This window comes from Balaenoptera borealis (assembly GCF_965194805.1).
Source record: "Balaenoptera borealis genome assembly, chromosome: 10".
Lineage (NCBI taxonomy): Eukaryota > Metazoa > Chordata > Mammalia > Artiodactyla > Balaenopteridae > Balaenoptera > Balaenoptera borealis.
This window is the reverse complement of record NC_138874.1, coordinates 101192658-101214341: the sequence shown is the minus strand read 5'-3', so window position 1 is coordinate 101214341 and position 21684 is coordinate 101192658. Positions and strand designations below refer to the sequence as shown.

At 39.1% G+C, this 21684-nt stretch overlaps 1 protein-coding gene across 20 annotated transcripts in view; it reads right to left on the bottom strand.

Moving 5' to 3' along the window:
• The window catches only part of VTI1A (vesicle transport through interaction with t-SNAREs 1A), a 424543-nt gene that overhangs the window by 402259 nt on the left and 600 nt on the right, over nt 1-21684 (bottom strand). For all 20 annotated transcript variants that reach the window (XR_014249267.1, XR_014249268.1, XR_014249269.1 and 17 more), the window contains exons 2-3: nt 12637-12695; nt 8261-8371 (exon numbers count right to left, since the gene is read on the bottom strand). Coding sequence is in view for 17 of the 20 variants with exons in the window: in XM_082408514.1 (XP_082264640.1) it covers nt 8261-8371; nt 12637-12695 (170 nt within the window). In the remaining 3 variants the exon portion in view is untranslated. The remainder of the gene's footprint in view (nt 1-8260; nt 8372-12636; nt 12696-21684) is intronic.

Genomic DNA, 21684 nt, shown 5'->3' with positions numbered 1-21684 from the left:
ATCACTATAGCTGAAAACAGACTTTTGAATCCATTTCCTGTGTCAGCCTTTGAAATTACTGGGCTCTGTGAGTAGAAGATTTACCAAGGTCAAAGCCTGGAATGAGAATCCTACAAACAAAGAAGGCCAACTGCATGATTTTCTAACAATTTCACCTATCGAGGCCTTAGGAAACAACATCCTCAGAAAATAACTGCAAACAAGTAAAATCATGTATGTACACATACAGTATTACTTTCTTCCTTAAAGGGATCATAGTCATATCCAGATAACTAAAATATTCTTCAGTTTCTGATTACGAAATTTTGAAAATGTAAAATGAGATCAGTTTTAGACCAGATATGAGAGCCATGCATATCTGCTAGCCTTACCAACATGAATATATCTTCCATGGAAAAGTATCTTAGAAAAAGAAATCTCAGTTGTATTTAATTCTAGAATTGTGAAATCCCCATAATGACAGATCATGACAGTATCTTTTTCATATAATTATGGGTTAAATGAGTGATGTACATAAAGTACTTATCTCTGGTCTGCCTATGATTTTTAGCTCTTATTTAACATTTTGATACAGAGAAAATCATAGAAAGAACAACAAAAATGATCTGATAAATCACAGTAAAAACATATTTCCAAGGAATATTTTAATTAGACCTATAATATTGTTGATAACCTTTGATGTGATAATCTGCCTTCTGAGAAATGACCCTGATGAAATAATCCTGTTCTAATACGTTCATTGCAGCACAATAAATTATGGAAGGGATAAATGGAAATATATTAGGATTCAACAAAAGATGAACTAATATCACTGACTGAAATATTATGCACCCATTAAAATGATTAAGAATTTATAGAAATGGAAAGTACCAATGTTAGAACCTTGTAAGTGTGGATCGAGTAGCATCATTATTATGTAAAATAGAACAACAAATTATACAAAAGAGAGGGGAAGGGAAGATTAGAAGGAAATAAATAAAAATGTAAAATACGAATCCTTTGAGGTAATAGGGCTAAGGTGATTTTTTTTCTTCTTTCTACTCTTATTTATTTCCAGAATATTCTATAGTGAGCAGGTATTATTTTTACAGAGAATCCAACAACAAATGTAATTTTTTAATGGAAATCATATTTATTAAGTGCACATAGTGGAGGAAGATTTTGCTGGGATGATTCTGTCCAGTCTGGCTTTCTTATTTCTTTCTAGAATGTACTTATGCTCCTGCAAGAGGGACAGCTGATGCCATAATTACAACATATTACCACTGACATGATCCAAATTTCTAAAACATGCTTTCATGGTTTTCTACAGCTTCCACAGAACAGAAGTAAAATATCTCAAGAAGCCACAAGAACAGGAAAGATAAATAAATAGAAGCATCAAGTTTTTGATCTTTCAACAAAAGTCATAATTTAAAAGGGTTCATCGCTCTCATTTATACTTCTTTAGTCTATCTTAGACTTAAAAAAATAGAATACAGCCACTGGCTTCAGTCATAAACTTGGATACTCAAGTTGTCCATTCACCTGTTAAAAGAGCGAGTGTAGGTAGTAGCAGTGAAAGCTTCAAGCTGTTCCACAACATCCTTTGAACCCTGACCTAAGGGACCAACTCCGATAGTCCGCAGGAAGTTGGGTTCCCAGGACCATTCAGCCTCACTGCTGAGACTGTCAATAGAAGTGCCATTCTCTGATGTAGACAGCTCTGCACTAGGAGCTGGTCTAACAATCACATCACATAGCCTGCCAAACAGGAAAAGGTCAGCATTCGGGCACCACTGACCTGGGATAGAAGTGAACTTAAGACTGGGGCTAAAAAGCTCTACTGCTAATCCTCCACCCTAAATCCTGTAGTCTGTGTATACATCTTAAAGGAAGTTCAGCTTTGTTACAGAAAAAAAAAAAAAAAGAAATATGCAACTATACAAATCAGCCACAAGATGGCGAAAGCATCATAGTATTACAACATCAGATGCAAAAGACATTCATCATTCAACATACCACGTCCTCATGACTTAGGGAATCTTATCCTGGTACATCACTTATTTGTCCCTTTCTTTTTCTACTTACTGAGACTTGGTCAAATACTTTATACAACATTCGTTTTTTGTTGTTGTTTGTACAAGTTTAGGGGTTTTTGTTTGCTTGATTTTATTTTCTTAAGAAGCAAACAATAATCTTAACCTTGAAAAAATCCTCAACTACATTTTTCCTCCTTTTGGCTGGTTCATTTTCCTGGACATGACCATGCCCTAGCTAACGTCATACCAATACTGAAGGAAGAAATTACAAGAATGGCTTAAATACATGAATTTTAATTTTTACATTGTTTTCAAATATACAAAGAAGCTATTAAATTGATTTTTATGAAAATGTGAAATTGACGGTAGGGAGTTGCAAAGGATCATGGAGAGAACATCAGAATGTGTGTTTAGGTTATTTGATTCTGGTCCTGGCTCTAAACAGCAGTGTGACTTTAAGGTAAGACATTTGGTCCCCCTGGTCCTCCGTTTCCTCATCTCAAAAATGTGATTGGATTTGAACTTCTCTGGACCTAATATTCCTATTACTCTGAGACTATAAGAATCCAAAATGAACAATATGAGGCTATGAGAGGCCCAAAATCAAGAAAAATGGAATTAGGCAAGTGAACAGAATCATCAGGGGTAGCAACAGTGTAAAAGGGAACATAGCGATGACTGCTGATTTCCCTTACCTTCCCACAACTATGACTGCAAATTATAACCCCTATTTTAAAATCTTTTAAGTATGTATTTAGTCAGCTACAGATTAAATTCTATGATAGGTCATTGTCAAGAGCAGACTATTTTTTTTTTCATTCTCAGATGTACACAATTATCCACTAAGGATTAATAAACATTAAACTCTCCTGAACTTTCATGCCAGTAATGACAGCGTAATTGATACAAGACCAACCCTCCCTCTCTAAACAACTATAACAATGGACAAAATGTGTGAAGCAATCGTTTTAAAAAACTGGACAATAGGCAGTGTAGGACTGAAATCCTGTGAGGAGAGAAGACTTGAAATGAACCCTACAATCACCGCGGCTCTCAGCCCGCAGGCACTGATCAGATGACAGCACGGGAGGTGGGGAGCCCAGATGGAGTCCAGCATGTCTCTAAGCTGAGGAGGTAGACACTGGAGGTGGGGACTGCTGAGATGGATGAAACTTAGCAGAGTAATGGGAGAGAAGGAGCTCCAGAAATCTATAAAGGGGTCCTGTTAAGTCTTTGGCTGAAAATGAACTTGCGTATGTAGAGGTAAGAGGTGTAACAGAGGACATGTATTGGGGAGCCATGGGTGGAATGGAGATTCTGGAGGTCACCCAAAGCAGGGAGATACAATTCTGACCAAACAGAGGGTGGAATATTCACTGAACGTCCCAGTCATTCAAATGGAATCCAAGAAAGACAAACCTCAAAAGTCAGGCTACTCTAGACATGTCCTAACAAAGTTAACAATAAGCCTTGAAAGGATCTGTTAGTAAATTATCTGCTTGCCCAAATAAAGGCCAACATTCTCTAAAACAGGCACTGTCAACAGAGGTGACATTATGCCCAGAGGCAAGAACTGGTTCTTGGGAGGATGAAGAATCTTAAATATTACAAAGATGCATGGCCCTCCAAAGGGCCACAGAACATGAACAGATGTACAGACAAACAGTATATTTATGGTATTAAAATTTCCTGGGGAAGAGAGGAGCAATTAGGAAAAAAAAAGTCTAAAAAATTCCTTAGTGTAGTGCTAATGAAAAAAAGATTGAGATGCACTACTCCAAAGGAAACCAACAAATTCTAGGCTTTTAACAATTCAGCAGGCAATGAGAACTCTGTAGGATTTTGTGGAACAGTGTGACATATTCAGATCAGTGTGCTAGAAAGATATTTCCAGAGTGGAGTGGAGGGCGGTTTAGATTGGGAGAAGAATGGAAGGAGGCAAGGCTACTACGATCATCCAGACTGAGAAACATGAAGGCTTCCAGTAGTGGAGATGAAAGCAGGAGCTATTTAAGTGACAGGATTGTTAACTCTCAGTGACCAACTGGATGCACAAGAGGATGAAGAGGGGAAAATTAAAACATCACTCTGAAGTGACTAGTACTTGTCAAATTTAAGTGTTTGTGTTTAAAGGACTCTGCGGTAGCAGTGCCCAGTAAGTAGTAAGAAATATGAATTTGAGCTGTAGGGAGTTCTGAGTGAGAAATGCAAGAGAATTATAGCTGTGGTATTGAAGCCGCAGGAGCGGATGATAACACAAGGAGGAGGACAGTGGGGTAAGTGGAGAAGAAGTCCAAAGAAACCAGGCATCTGAGGGACAGGCAGAGGAGGAGGAAGAAGAGGGGCCAAGAGAAGAAAGCAAGCAGACAATGGGGTTGAAGAAAAAAGTACTGAGTTGTCCTCTACCTTTCGCCATTGGCATAGATGTTCCCCCAAAGTCCTGATATTGCAAGGGGAATAAGAGAACTTCTTCATTTGCAATAAACATTGCAGCTGAAGGACCAATTGAAGATTGAAGGACCAATCTCTACTATTTTTTCCTGGGATTCAATACTTTGAGGTATGGTGTATGACTATAAGAAATTATCAGATGTCTTTAAGAAGATATTCTTCATTCCATTAAAAGACAAAAGAGGGCTTCCCTGGCGGCACAGTGGTTGAGAATCTGCCTGCCAATGCAGGGGACACGGCTTTGAGCCCTGGTCTGGGAAGATCCCACATGCTGCGGAGCAACTAGGCCCGTGAGCCACAACTACTGAGCCTGCGCGTCTGGAGCCTGTGCTCCGCAACAAGAGAGGCCGTGACAGTGAGAGGCCCGCACACCGCGATGAAGAGCGGCCCCCACTTGCCACAACTAGAGGAAGCACCTGCACAGAAACGAAGACCCAACATAGCCATAAATAAATAAATAAATAAATAAATAAAATTAAAAAAAAAAAAGACAAAAGAATTAAATATAAAAAGAAAATAAGAATCAAAAGGGAATTACATAAATATTTCCTACATTCTATTCAAATGACTCACGTGTTAAGGTAAGGTAAAGTGGACAAAGCTGTGAAACAGGAGGCAAAGGACCACTCACTGCTCAACGTCCTACAATTGCTTCTCATCAAGCGAGAGTGGAGGCCAAGGTCTTCACCACGCCTGCAATGCCCTTAGAGGTCTTTCCTCTGCCCCCCTTCTGTAACCACAGGCACCCCTCTCTCCCAGTCGGGCACAGAGAACACCCTAGCAAAATGGGCACACCGCCCTGCTGGCCACTATCTGTCCATTTACTCATCTTCTTTATAGCATTTATCACAACCTGAAATTAAGATAGATGTATTCACTTGTTTCTTGTCTTCCCCATTAGAACATAAATTCCACGAGAGCAAGAACTTTCTCTCTCTTAGTCACGGCTCTTTTCCAGCACCTAGGACACTGCCTGATACACTACAGGGCTCAAGAAGGACTTGTTGAATGAAATCCATAATCAAGCTGGACCTCTTGGTTCTATCACATGTAAACTGGGGATAGTAATCCGCATCTGCTCTGTCTACCCTTCCTACAGTGAAACGAATAATGCGTGTCAAAGCACTTTATAAACTGTGAGTCCCGTACAACAGAAGGTGGTGGTGGCGGTGGTGAAGGACGTTTCCTGACACAGCAGAAGAGAGCTGCGGCAGCAAATAGACAGATGAACACATGAATTTTTTAATGATAGCCTGGAGAATAAATGTTTAGCTCCTAGCTGCTGTTTCCACTTTTCTTTATAATAGAAAATATATCTGAGAAATGCTTATCCAAATACATGATACCTAAAGGACTCTATTCTTCAGGAATGTAATTCTTAACCATGGGGTAGCTGACTGACAAGCCACAGAAGCAATATAATTCCTGAAAAAAAATTTTTTTTTTAAGAAGAAAAGATTAAAACTAAGTTCAGTGTTACGGGCTGAACTATTTCCCCCCCAATTCATGCACTGAAGTTTTAATCCTTAACACCTCAGAATGTGATTGATGTGGAGATGGGGTCTTTAAAGAGTTAAATGAATTAAAATAAAGTCATTAGGGTGAGCCTTAATCCAATATGACTGGTTTCTGTATAATAAGAAGAAATTAGAACATAAACACATACAGACTGTGTTTGTATGTGAAGATACAGGGAGAAGATGGCCATCTACAAGCCACAGACAGAGGCCCCATAAGAAACAAACCCTGCCAACACTTTGATCTCAGACTTCCAGCCTCCAGAACTTCAACAAGACAAATTTTTGTTGTTTAAGCTGCCCAGTCTGTGGTACTTTGTTATGACAGCCCTAGCAGACTAATATGCTTAGTTGATTTAGAAATCAAGAGAAAAATCTTTGGGAAAGCGTTTCATGAAGATGAGGTAAGCAAACTAAAATAATCCTTATAAATATTTTATTTTACTTTCATCATTTATATTAAAACATTAACTTTAATTAGAACTGTCTAAGTACAATTTTGAGTTGTCAAATTCTTAAATCAATCCAATTTTCTCACCATATCTCACATTCTTGCTGAGAGAACCTGCCTTTCACAAAGTGGTTAGAGAAGGTTTTATCTAGCACAGAGCACAGAAGCAAGGCAGTTACATTTCTTTTCTGAATTTAGGCCTATCGTGGATTCCAATTTTAATTTTTAATTAATAGGCGCACAACTTAAACGGCAATTGCATCAGAGTCACTGACATAGCCCATCTCAGCTTCTCAGGAAAATATCCATTATAATAATAAAATAAACATGCAAAACTGTAAATCACCCTATTTCCAGACTCAAGGTGGAATTTCTACTATTCAGTACCATTGGCCTTATAGTGGAAGGGTACACTGTAGTCTAGCAGATATAGCCTCCAAAAGTAAAACACCTAAGGAAGGAACAGAGGCAGAATGATCCTTATAAATTCTTCACTTTCTTTATGAATTTGGACCCCAGGGTCAGAAATAATAGTTCATTTACATGCCAACACCTGACTCCTGTCACTCACAGGCAAAGCTCAGATCTTTCCTCATCTACATTTTTTTAATTTAAATTTTTAATTGTGGCAAAATATACTTAATATAAAATTTACCACCTTAACCAATTTTAAGTGTGTAGTTAGTTCAATAGGGTTAAATATATTCACATTGTTGAGCAACCAATCTCTACAACTTATCTTGCAAAACTGAAACTCTATACCTATTAAACAGTAGGTACCCAGTTGCCCCTCCCTCAGCCCTTGGCAACCACCCATCTACTTTCTACAAACACTACTTTAGGTACCTCAAATAAATGGAAACATAGTATTTGTCTTTTGTGACTGGCTTATTTCACTTAGCATAATGTTCTCAAGGTTCATCCATGTCAAAACATATGTCAGAATTTCCTGCATTTTTAAGTCTGTATAATATTCCATTGTACGCACACACCACATTTTGTTTATCCATTCATCTGTCGATGGACACTTGGGTTGCTTCCATTTTTTGGTATTGTGAACAATGCTGCTATGATCAAGGGCGTATACATATCTCTTCAAGATCCTGCTTTCAATTCTCTTGGGTATATACCCAGAAGTGGAATTGCTCACCTGTATCTTTTCTACTCCTGTTACTTTCTAATTACTAACAATTTTAACATCAATATCTTTAAATTTATATTCTTAAATTTGCTATAAGGTGGGTGGAGTTGAAACTCAGAGATATAGGAAGAGAAAGCTAAATATTCTCATGAGACAATCAACACAAAGGATCCCTTATATAAATTATTAATTGAGTTCTTTTTGTCTTTTGGGGGGAAGGGGTATAATGTATCTTTTTAAGACTCTAATAATAAAGGCTATGAAGCCTATCCCAGAAAAAAATACACATAGAAACACACATCTAAAAATACTGATATAATTTCAGGACATTCACGAGCCCCTGAAGCCCATCCATGAACACTGCAGTTTAAAGGCTGCAAACTCTGAAAAGGCCCAAAATTGGATTTCAAAATTCTAATAAATGCTAAATGCCAATAAATACTATCTAAACTCAAAAAACCACATTATTTGGATCTATTTTGTGAGTCAGGAATCCAACATACCTTCAAGTCCATCATTAGCCAGCTCTACAAGCACTTTTAGATCCCCAAGTCTTTGGCACAAGCTCCCAAAGACGATGCACTTAATGCTGACCGAGGTGTGTGGGGGCAACAATAAAAACGACGTGAAAACCAGTGTGAAGACCGGTAAGTACAACAAAGGGTGCAATCTGACTCACAAAATCTGTCTCAAGTTTTCCCATTTCTTGCTTGTAGCTTCTCATCCTGTTGCTGTACATTCCTCGACTTTGGGGTGGTATCTCTCGGACTTCCAAATCCATCTGTTCCAACTGGAAGGGTGAGAGAAAAACATGACTTAAACCATATGCTTACTCTTCATGTGACTAGACATTTCGAGCTGAAAGGATTTAATTCCAATTCTTCAGTTTACAACTTGAGGAACCAGACCCAGGGAGCTAACTGCCTGTGGTCAATTGAACACTGGGACTATTTTTGTGCTCCATGTTTGTTAAGGTCAACAAATAGGTACTGAGTGCTTGCCAAGGGACATATAGAGTACCAAAGTGTTTACTTTGTCAAGAATTTTTTTAAACTATGTGCATTAAGCCAAACATCCTCAATGATAATGATCTGACTTTCCGTGGAGTATCCTATCATTCCACCCAACCGGGTCCGGTCTTCTGACCCCAAACTACCAGAACTATGCGAAGATAAACCAAACCGTTATTTCTACAATTATCCTATGAAATGTCAGCCCAGTCTTAGTCATTTGGTGAAAATTCTCCTGGAAAGTCTTTTCTGATTAGGAAAATCCCATGGCAACCCATATGGGATCTTGAACTCCAGCCTTATACTTTTTAACCATGTTGCTACGGAGTTAAATGGATACAGTAACGTAAAATTACACAAAGCTCACTGAAATCAGAGCAGGGCACTTTATAACAACCTGTCGTGATACAACACTTTGCATACAACACATGAGCATTTAACGGGAGGCAATACAGAAATAGTATGATGGTTAAGAACACAGGCTTTCAAGTCAGACGCCTGCGTTCACAGTTCACATTGTAGGCTACACTGCTTACTAGTCATGCAACCTTGGACAGACTTCTTAACTTCTCTGGGTCTTACTCTTTCCATTTCTAAAAACAGTATGTCTTTTGTAGGGCAGTTATAAAGATTAAACAGAGTAATTCCTATAATGTGCTTAAGACAGTGTCTTACTTGGTAAACACTAGATTAATGTGAGTAACAGGAGTGATGATTACTGATGATGAAGAAGAAATACAGCAAGCATGATACAAGGTATCAGCTGTAGTTTATTTATACTTGGCATTAAAAAATAAAAACCAACAACTACAAATTGGCTCAGGCCATGTCTAATAAACTCACATCTGAAAATGTTGTCAGATATTTTGCCTTTTAAAGCAAATAATCCTAATAAATTATTTCCATGAACACTATCCACTTGGCACTAATAAAACTCTTACTTGTCCAATGTTAGAGTCTGAGTAACAACAGTAGAACTCAGATAAACCAAAACACCATGTTTCAATTCACAGGCCTTAATTTTTATAAAAAAAAAAAAAAGATTGTTTTAATTACCCTTGATTTATGCAGTAACCATTTAAATTATTGACATGTCTCAACATAAATGTGAAGCACCAATAAATTAGTTACTCAGCAAGGCAATTATTTAGAGCACTTCTCTGAAATCATCATTATGTACTTAGTTCTAATAAGGTCGAGCAGGATCATCCAGACAAATAACTGCAAAAGTACATGTAAGAGAAAATCCGAGAGTTAACTACATTTTTGTTTCGGGCGTTTTACAAGGACACTTAAAACTAACCAAAAGGGGCTTCCCTGGTGGCGCAGTGGTTGAGAACCTGCCTGCCAATGCAGGGGACACGGGTTCGAGCCCTGGTCTGGGAAGATCCCACATGCTGTGGAGCAACTGGGCCCGTGAGCCATAATTACTGAGCCTGCGCGTCTGGAGCCTGTGCTCCGCAACGAGAGAGGCCGCGATAGTGAGAGGCCCGCGCACTGCGATGAAGAGTGGCCCCAGCTTGCCACAACCAGAGAAAGCCCTCGCACAGAAACGAAGACCCAACACAGCCATAAATAAATAAATAAATAAATAAATAAATAAATAAATAATGCAAACCTTTAAAAAAAAAAAAAAAAAAAAGAAACTAACCAAAAGTAGGTAAGAAAGAAAAAAAGGAAACACACAACAAACACTTTAAATGAAACCAGAAATAAGGCTAATCTGCACTAGTTTCATGTTGTCACAACATTCATGTGACCAATGTCAAGTGGAAGACATGGTTACTATGAGACATGCAGTGTCCAAGAGATTAATGCAAACTGTTCAGCAGAAATACAACTAATCCTAATAAGTAAAATCATAATGAAGTTCTTCTCCCAGCATCCTCATCAAAAGGACAGTATGTAATATAATGATCAGTATCCTTAATAAGGATGTCATCAGAATTAAGTAAGTCAGCTGCCTGATCATTTTAAACAAATAGAAACATACCTAAGACAAAACTCTTTATGTTGGTAACAAATGGAGATGACCATAAGCTCCATGGGGGTATAACTCGGTTTTTCTTGGTACAGTGAAACCTTGGTTATCAGGAAACCAGCTTTCTAACATCATCAAGTAAATCAATGTCTCCAAAAGAAGGCAAACCAATGAACCAAAACACAGGTTTTGATGGCAAACAAAACAAAACAAAAACAAAAACACCCGCTACTGAGAACTCAACAAGATAAGAAGTTAACTCAAAATCCAAAGAACTGATCAGTTGTATTACTTATGGTAAGCCTGCCAACCTGAAAGAAGCAGCGTCCCGGTTGGCAGCTATGGTATATAAAAGGCCAGTCTTTTCACGTGAAGGCCAGGAAGCATGAGAGAAACAGCTGACTATAAAAAGGAGAAAGGAAACAGAAAAGTACTTGGGATAAAAAAAAAAAAAAGAAAACTTTCAAAAGAGAGGCAGACATGAGAAGCTGAGGCGTTAGAACAAAGCTGCCCCTGCAGAGACAGCGAGATTAGAAGTAGGTCTTACAGGGCGAGGAGAGCATGGGCGTTCCGACAGCTAGAAAAGCAGCAGAGCCAGGCAAGACGGAGCAGCAGCTCTGCACCTCGCCTCCTTAGCATCCAGACCCCAAGGAGACGTCTGTGGTGTGATGGGGGCTACAGCCGCCTATTCCTCAGACCCCACAAAGCAGCAGCCCCCCGGGTATGGTCCTGTTAACAAATGTTACTCAGGCAAATAAGCCTGGGAAGTGCTGCCCCTTAGAGTCCCTTCCTAGAGACTCGTCGCGCCTTGTAGCCTACTTTAGGGTCTAAGAAGGTTCTACAGAAAAATAATAACCAAAAAAAGACCCAGAATTGGAGAATTCTGTTTAAGCTACAGTTTCCCGAACTTGTTTGAACAGGCAACACCAGTTAACAGAAACACGCTTTGGGAAACTTGTAAGTTTATCAGTTAGAACACCAAGTAGTACCCTTCAGTATTTAGAAAAGCAACACGCTCATTTAGGACCACAGTGCAGTAAAAAGTTGAATCATACTTGCAATACCTGGCTTTGAAACCAAAAATTAGGACACAATATATTTTAATACTTTTTGCTCCTTGATTTGAGAAGCTAGCTAGAGCTCTGGGTTTAGCATGTCTAAGTACAAATCCTCACTTCACCACTTACTGGGTGTGGGACTTCAGATAAGTTACTTAATCTTCCTAAGCCTCAGTTTCCCCATCTACAAAATGGGGGTAATGACACTCCTCTGTGGGTCTCTCACGCTTCTACATGTCTTGCTGGGCATGCCAAGAATGCAAGGTCCTGACCACTGATTCCCAGGCAGGGAACAATGTTGGGGTAAGAAACAATGTGTCCCTCGGGGCAAAGAGCAGGCTTACTTACAGGCTGCTATAAAGCAGTATGTTCCCCAGGCTCCATGTTCCTCTCCTATAAGATAATCCGCTGTATGTGGAGGCATTCTTCTAGGCAAACATGCATCAGCCCTGTGGGAACTGGGCCTCAGGGAACTGATGCAAGCCTGCTGCAACTCTGGCAGCTGCTTTTGCTGTGACTAATAAAAGCCTTTGGTCTCTGACCTAGGAATCTCTTGTCTTCTATCAGCATCCATGAAATTGTGGTAAGCTCACTTATTCATGAGCAAGTAGGGGAAAATCTCGATCTTTAACAATTTTTGACAAATAGTACCTGTCTCACAGGCTTTTGGTGAAAATTAAATATTAAAAAGCAAGTAATACGCTTAACCCAGTGTCTAGTACCCAGGATACCTTTAACAAGTGTTAGCTATTTATAACCATTACAAAAAGTATTATGAAGGAATAAAAATTCGAGGTGGACATTTAATGAATCACCTTTACTAAGAAGAATAAAATCCCAAGAAGCGATTAAATTCTCTTCCATCTAAAAACTGATGAATTCTGAATCATGAACTGCTAATCAGTAATGTTTCACATTTCTACAATGAATAAAAGAGACTTAGAGGAAGGCATCAGATTAAACGGCTCTGACTGTGTTTTAAATATGTTACCACGTCTACACATACCAGTTCTTTTGCTTCTTCGAGCTGTTTCTCCACATTTGCAACCACCTGCTTCTTCTCATCTGAAACAAATAATAACATCAAGGAATTGCTAAGGATACAGATAAATTTAATATTTAAAAACATCTATTTTTATGTACCTTTTTTCCTTTCTGGTCAGAGTAGAGAATTACCATTATCAGTCAAACGGCCATATCATTCTCTAGTGGGTTAGGAACTACTATAAGCCACTGATTCTAGGCTATCTGGAAATACATAATCCTATGGAGTACTGAATTAAGAGATGCCATAAGATTTTTAAGAGAAACCAAAAATTATTTTGGTCTTTAGAAGAGACTGTGTCAACAATAGCAGATTTAGTGGTGGCATGAGGAATCCGCAAAGTCATGACTTCAATAAATTGGGAAAAGTGGATTTATGAATACAATTTAAAAGTCACATATAACAACAATTCCTAAAACTGGACAAGTTCTTACAATCCTTTAAAAAAAATTATGCTTTCATTAAGAGTTGAGTGTAATGGAAGAAATATTTGAAGTCAGAGCTACTGATTCTAACCCCAAAGCCATTACCTACTCATGGTTATGGGATCCTGGGTAAGAAAGAGTTTTTACTGAGACTCAGTCTAAACTGTCTAGAATGGAAATTTAAAGCATCTACTGGATTCTTTTTAGCTCAAATAAGCTGATGCAAGAGAAATTACTTTTAATTTGTGAAGTACTAAGTGTCTGTATGTGATTTTTTTTCAAACTCAACCACAATCAACTTATAACTCAACTATAATTCCTCATTCTGGTAGAGACATGTTCTAGCAGATACTTTCAGAAAAATTTTCCCTACCTCCATTCCAAATCAATCAGCCCATTTATTTAGGGATGGCACCTGAGTTTTGCGCTAACCTAATTTATTGACCACTTATATTTTTGTCTCCCTAACACCCTTCTCTTCTCAGGCAATGAGCTTCGCTCTTCTGAGGCTCTCCTCTTCACCAAGCAGGTCAATGGGAGATACTCTGTTCTTCTATGACCCTGCCTCTCTGGTCACAGTGACTTGCCAAAGGATGGGCTTCTCTTTCCAGCTGGACTAATACTAGTAGCTCAATCCCTCTGGCTACGTTGGTCTGGGGGGTGAGGGTGGGATGCGTATAAGATCCAATCAGACTAATCAAAGCCCTGGAGTAACAGGAAAGTCTTTTCCTCTCTCTTGGTAGAGTTATGAGAATGTGAGTCTAGAAGCTGTTGGCATCCATAGCTCTAGCTACAAGGAGCAAGCCAATTTCCAGTGGTTGAGAATGAAAGCCTACATTTACAAAGAAGCAAAGCTGATAGATAGATAAATAGGTAGATAGATAGATAGATAAAGATTAAATAGATTTTGTTATCCTTCCTTTTCAGAAGGATAGTTAATACCAAGTGGGGAATCTTTAATAGCAGTTATTATTTTACTAGAATAATAACTAGGTTCTGATAACCTCAACTCCTTCCCTTTGATCACCACCCGCCCCAAACTAGGGGGTAGCTATCACAGAAAGTGTTTTGTGTGTACTCTAAGAATTTCTCCCTAAGAAAAGTGCACATTTAAAATTAAAATTCAGCTTGATTTTCCCTCTTTGAGAAAGTTAAGCCTACATATGGCCAGATTAAAAATTTAGTATACGACCCCAAATTTACTTGCTTCTGGTACATGTCAATCCATCTAACATCTCCACAAATTATAGTAGAGAACCACACTGTATTTTTGCAATAGTGCAGAACATGAAACAAGACAAGCGTATCCTGGACCAAACCTTTATCTCTAAGCCTGATGTATTTCCAGAACTCCAGATCTTTAACCCCTATGCTTCTGCCCATCTTCACTGTGACTACCTGGCAAACTGCTTCAGAAATCACTACCTCTTTGAAGCTTTTTCTAACCCAACAGAAGAATTAACTACTCACTCTTGCAGAAAACCCCTAGAACCCTTACCTAATCATCATGATTTATCTCTCACACTTACAGGTCTGATTTATCTTCTACCTCAGAGGCTCTGGGAAGACAGGAACCATGTCTTAGTCCTAAAATTTAGCACTGAGCCTGGCATATAATCAGTTCTCGAAAACTGATGGTAAATGGAATAAATAGTGTAGTCATGCAAGAATTTACGAAAGAAGCTATGCTACCAACCACCCTGGTTTCCCTTTTTCCCTACCTGACCCATTCCCCCACTTAATCTTTCTAAAATGTGGCTCTGATTGGATCACTTGAGCCTAAAAGTCAAGGCCCTCCACATTCCAGACCCAAGCGACCTTTCCAACTTTATTTCCAACTACTAGCTCTCTCGTATGTGCTCTGCATACTAACCAGACAGACTATCCATTACTACCCAAGCACATCTACCCCCCCTCCCCCCAACCCTAAGCCGTTGTTCAAGCTACCATTTAGGTTCTTTGGTTGACTATAACAGAACTGATTCTGGCTAACCTAAGCCAAAAAGGGAATTTATCAGAATAATTCAGGGTGGCTCACAGAATCAATGGAAAAGATGAGTCCCCAAGCTCAGGGAAGACAGTACCCAGGGTGGCTCAGGAAACCAAGGGAGCAGGAACTCACTGACAGTCTCTGCAGAAGGAGAGTTAAAATTCCAATTCCTGGCAAAAATTCACTGAATGTCCTCGCTTGGGTAAAGTGTTCACCTCTTGACCTGGACAGGGCATGGCAGCCTGTCGGCTCCACCAAGACTGGGTTTAGGGGGTTCCTGAACGGAAAATCAAGGAGCTGCTGTCATAAGATAGAATGGGGGATTCTGAGCCTTCCGAAACAACAGAAACCCACTGCTTGCAACTCGTACACTCTTTCCCCGTTTTTGTCAGCTAAATCCCACCATCCTTCCAGGTGACCTCCTGGAACAGGATCTATCTCCTCTGAATTCCTAGACCTCTGTGCTCTGCCCTAGCATCCCTGATGATCACTAGAAATTGGTTCCTGTAGTTTTCCCTTCAGCCTCATTTCCAGCTCCTTGAAGGCAGGGACCACTCTTGACACATGTTTGTCATAATTTTGTAGTTAGCATAGAGAGCTGTACACAATAGGTGCTCACTAAGTGTTTACTGAATGAATCAATCAGTCCTAGCATTCAGCAACACATTTGTTATGCACAGAGAAACAGAAAAAGAAAAATTGTATCAGTGAGGACTGGGGCAAATCTTCCCACTTAGAATGGCAAGTTTCCCTTTATGAATGAAATAATGTTAAAACAAAGCCATTCTAGAATGATCCTTGTGATAAAGGACTAGAGTTGGAGATATCAGTATGAATTCATGTTTAGCTTACTATAAATATAGATGGTTTCATATATAAAATTTTATCAGTATGTATATATACATGAGTTAGTATACACACATTTCCCCTTGCTCTGTGAGCTGAAAGGGCCCAGAACCAATAATACCTCAGTACCAATAAGCACACCTAGTGTCCAGATCTTGGTTTCTAACACCATTTTTCAATAAAAGGAATTAGGATTCCGTGGAGAAATGGCTAGTGATTCTAGGACTGGTGTAGGAAAAATACAAGATGATCCTGGAGTACCTTATAATATCAGAAAGTATGAAAGTGTTAAAAAGGGGGAAAAAACCCCCCACAATGATGGGAGTATAGCAAAAGGACACAAAAGCCAGATGGAAGGGCTTCCAATGGTCAAAGCTGGCATAATCTGAGCAACAAAATAAAGTGGTATTAGAATATAACATGAAGTATTTAATAAACGAGTCCATGGATATGACTGACTGAATTAATAAGTGGAGGAGAATAGACAAATCTTTCCTGTATAGAAGAATTCCAAATAATTTACCTAAATACTCAGCCCTCAAGGAGGCGGAGCATGACTCCCTACTCCTTAAGTGTGGGCTGTGCCTGTGATTTCCTTCCAAACAGCACGGAAAGGAGGAAAAGAGTAACTTTATAGTGGAGGAACCTGACACATAATACCTCAGCCAGGTGATCAAAGTTAACATCAGGAGTGATAAGTTACCTTACAGTGTGTACTCTTGATGTGATGTGATGAAAATGGTGCTTAACCTCTGTGGTCTTCCTCTCAAAAACCTAGAACCCGAGTCTAATGATGAGAAAAACATCAGGCAAATTCCAACTGAGGAACATTCTATAAAATATCTGATCAGTACTCCTCTAAACTGTAAAGTCATCAAAAATAAGGAAAGGGCTGTGAAACTGTCACAACTAAGAGGAACCTGAGGAGCCATGACTACTAAATGTTTTGTAGTACCCTGAACTGGATCCTAGAATAGTAAAAGGACATCAGGTAAAAAACTAAGGAAATCTGAATAAAGTATGGACTTCAGTTAATAAGTATCAATACGGGTTCACTGGCTGCAACCAATGTATCATATTAATGTAAGATGTTAACAATAGAGGAAACTGGGCATGGAGTATATAGGGATTCTCTGTATTATCTTTGTGATTTTTCTGTAAATCTAAACCTGTTCTAAAATTAAAAGTTTGTTGTTGTTTTTTTAATCAATGAAGCTATTACTTAGGTTAACTAAATTGTTTAAGGGAGAGAGGATCCTCTGGGATTAGAGTGTGGGTATGTGTGCGTGTGTGTATATGCCTAACTCAAGTCCTACCCACTCTACTTCAACTCATTCTGTACCTGAGTTCCTGAATTAGGTCTGGAACCATCTCTTCAACTCTAATTTTATAGAACAACAGAAATGTAATACACGCGAGTCACATAATGTAATTTTAAATTTTCTAGTAGCCACATTTCAAAAAGTAAAAAGGAACAAGAGAAATTAATTTTAATATATACATTTTTTTAGTTTTAATAATATTTAACTCAATATATCCAAAACATTATCATTTCACTATGTGGCAACAGCCGCATTTCAAGTGCTCAATAGCTACACATCAACATTACAGCTCCAGAGCCACGTATGTTTTAAGCAAACCACAGTATTCATAAATAAAAGCAGGTTTTTCTGAATCCTCTGACTACAACCACTTTGCAAAGGCAAGAGAGAATCACGGAACAATGCTATGGCTTCTTCCGTACACGGCCCTGTCTAGATGGTGTCCAAAAGCCTCCAGGGCTTGGCATAACCAATCAGTTAGACTGAAGCATTTCCTTCCAGAAAGGACACCTGTCTTGCCCCACCACTTCTACTTCTCCCCCTGACTCCCTCTTTGATATCCTGAGTTCAAAGCCCCATTCCAAGTCCACATCCCGAAGACCCTAATCACTCATCTCCCCTCAAATGTAGGTGTTCATCAAGAGAGATTCACCCAACTCTAGTCTAGCACAGAAAGGAAGCAAAATTGAGGTCCAAGGTTCCTTTAAGAGTTCAACTAACGTCACAAAGTCTGAGAAGCTGGGTCCTGACTAACCCTACAGCTGTTGTCTCCACCAACAGCAGTATCACTAGTGGCTAATTTATCATGTACTTTCTCTGGGGAGAAAAAAAAGTGTGCTAGGGTGTTATATGCTTTGTTTCATTTGATTTTTACAACACTGTAAGGTTGAAACTATTATCCCCTACCCCCGATTTTCCAGGTGGAGGAGACAGGCTTAGAGAGGCTAGGCTATTTGCTCAAGACTGCACATCTAGTAAGCAGCAGAGCTGGGATTCTAAACAGATCTGATGCCATGTGTGAACTGTAATCAATTTGCCATAATGCCTTTCTTGGTATTTCTGACTATATCTACAAAATGATAGGCTTCATAACAGACCATTTATCTCTCTGTTCATGGTGAGGTAAGCAACTAATTGCAAAAGAACATTTTGTTTAAGATCCTTCAGGAAGCCTGCCTGAGTAACAGAACCTTTGCCCCTATGAAGTATCCCCCCTCTTAGGATTCATCATCAGAGGAAAAGGAGTGTCACAATTAGTATTAGCAATGGTTTCCACTCATCCATTGTCCTGACTTTACCACAGAATACTAATCATTAAAATCAAAGTTTGAATACAGTGCCATAAGAATATTATTTAAGAAGGGACTGATCTATCTCATCAGTCCAATTACTAAAACTATGTAAAATTCAAACACTTTAGTCTAACAGGAAAGTTTTTTTTTATTGTTTAAAATGTATCATAGAATAATCAAATTTCTTTTCTAAAATAAAGTTTTAAAATTTCAATCTTTTCTATTCTCTTTGGAAGTAACACTTTAATACACTGTACATGCACAGCAGAGGTAGCACATTGTACATTGCACACACTTAGTTGCAATCAATCCTACCCACTCTACTTCCATTTCAGTAAGTTAATATTTGGGGGAACAAACTGCTTTGACTGAAAATTTTGCTCCAATTTTTAACCTTCTTAACTCAGGTAAATTCTGGGTCAACCACCAAAGATGCCAGGAAGAGATTATAATTACTTTTATTCATACTGGTTTTTGCCATGGATGTACATATTAATTTGTTAGTCCACAGATATACATCTGAAATTCATAACTACACAGATATATTTTTCATCTTTCTCTATTTATCAACTAGAAACATTATAAAATGAGTAAGTACAAGTAATTATTAAGAGGGGAACCACAGCATTTTCAAGAATTACTATCATTTAATTATTCAAGTCGGTAAGCATTTTTCCAGTGCCAGTTATACAGTCTCCTCTCAATTCTCATGTAGCTGCTGTGTTTGGGCATTACATTATACTGTACCAATAGAGAGTGAAGACCTTTATTTTTAAGGTACTTAATTCAAAGGTTTCCTTCTATGCGGTAGGAATGGTTACATTAAAATATAAAGGTAAGAAAAAAAATCGATTGTAACAAATCTGTTTTCTTGGAATTGGCTGTTACAACTTTGCACCCAGGAATGACTTTGTTACTTTATAGAATAGCTTCCCAGTACAAAACCTATTAGCCCAAACAAAAAAATGTTTCCTCAGCTAAAACTATCACAATTAAAAATGAGCGGGCTTCCCTGGTGGCGCAGTGGTTGAGAATCTGCCTGCTAATGCAGGGGACACGGGTTCGAGCCCTGGTCTGGGAAGATCCCACATGCCACGGAGCAGCTGGGCCCGTGAGCCACAACTACTGAGCCTGCGCGTCTGGAGCCTGTGCCCCGCGACGGGAGGGGCCGCGATAGTGAAAGGCCCGCGCACCGCGATGAAGAGCGGTCCCTGCACCGCGATGAAGAGTGGCCCCCACTTGCCTCAACTAGAGAAAGCCCTCGCATGAACCGAAGACCCAACACAGCCAAAAATAAAATAAAATAAATAAATAAAGTAGCTATAAAAAAAAAAAAGAAAAGTGCTTAAAAAAAAAAAAAAAAATGAGCAAAAATCCCATGGAAACCACAAATCCTGATATTCTGAGGCTCTGGGACTGAAGTCAAAGGAAGTAGTCTCCAACGACAATGACAACAAAAATCAAGATGATCTTGGGCAGTGGAGGAAAGCAGAACTGAAGAGATGAGGCGAGATGATGTATCATGAAGTGATGAGGCCATCAGCCAATTCGCCACAAAAATCTCCAAGGCAGCAGAGCTTGGTACCTATATGCTACCTTGGTTCTCTCCCCTTGTCCCCTCACTTGGACTCAAACACCTCTTTAAGACACCATCCTCCACCTCCTCCAGAACTAACTGGGACTTCAGGAGATGAGTGGGGTGTAAATTCAGAGATCCTGGCTTGAAGCAAATGTCCCTATTAATAGAAAATAGGTGGGGGTAAGAAAAACAAAGAAGGGACTTCCCTGGTGGTGCAGTGGTTAAGAATCTGCCTGCCAATGCAGGGGATACGGGTTCGATCCCTGGTCTGGGAAGATCCCACATGCTGCGGAGCAACTAAGCCCGTGCGCCACAGCTACTGAGCCCACGTGCCACAACTACTGAAGCTCACGCGCCTAGAGCCCATGCTCCGCAATGAGAAGCCAGCGTACCGCAATGAAGAGCAGCCCCCGCTCACCGCAACTAGAGAAAGCCCGCGTGCAGCAACGAAGACCCAATGGAGCCATAACTAACTAACTAACTAAATAAATAAATTTATATATTAAAAAAAGAAAAACAAAGAAATAAAGGAAGAAAATTATTTACAAACACAAAAGTTTGGGGGGAGGTAGGGAAAAGGAAAGAGGAATGACAACTTAGGTCCAGCAGAAATTACTGCTGGCATCAAGGATTGACTAACAAGGTGGAGCAAGGAAGTTGCCCACCAGTTCACAGATCAATGAGCACTCCTTTTCCTACACTTTACACCACAGAGCGAAGGTAGATGGTTCAATTTCCCTAACAAAACTGAGCACCAAAGCCACAACCTTTTCTGCAACTAAATACTCAAATTAAATCTGTATTGAGAGAAAAATAAATCCTAAAACAATGACCTACAGACAAAAATCACAAGACATCATATTTATGTATCTGTTCATTCACTTAAAACATTTTCCTGAGCCCGTTCTAAATGCCAAGGAAATCAAACATAGCTCCCACCTTCACATAACTGACAGTCCAGTATCGAAAATGAGTTGTGCTAAAACACAAAAACAAAACTCTTCTGGATGAAAAATGTGGAATTTTAAAAGTGAGAAAAATTATCCTGTACCAAGTTGTACACAACACTGGGTTATGGATCCCCAGGAAGGATGAAAAATAATAAATGGGGATGGGGGTATGAAAAGTACTAATGATTATAGCAGCTAACAACAAAAAAGGGCTTTACATATGTTAAGTCATTTAATTTTCACAAAAACCCTATGAGAGACGCACAATTCTCTCCATTTTACCAAGAAGGAAAGTTGAGAGAGGTTAAGAAACTTGCCTAAATACAACAACTTCTAAGTGGCAGAGCAGGGATTTGAATCTGGGTACTATGACTCTTAACACTGCTTTGCTGCCTATAATAATAACAACATTACTAACAAAACAACGTTACTGTATGATGCAGACCCGTGATCTGGGTACGTTCACTTATTCTCTTTGGATACTCTCACATCTCTACATTTCACAAACAAACAAAACCCAGCCAAAACTAAGACTCAGAGAAACGTTCCCAAGGTTATACGAGTCACAAGGAAGCGGAGTCCAGATTAGAGCCCAGATGGCTCAG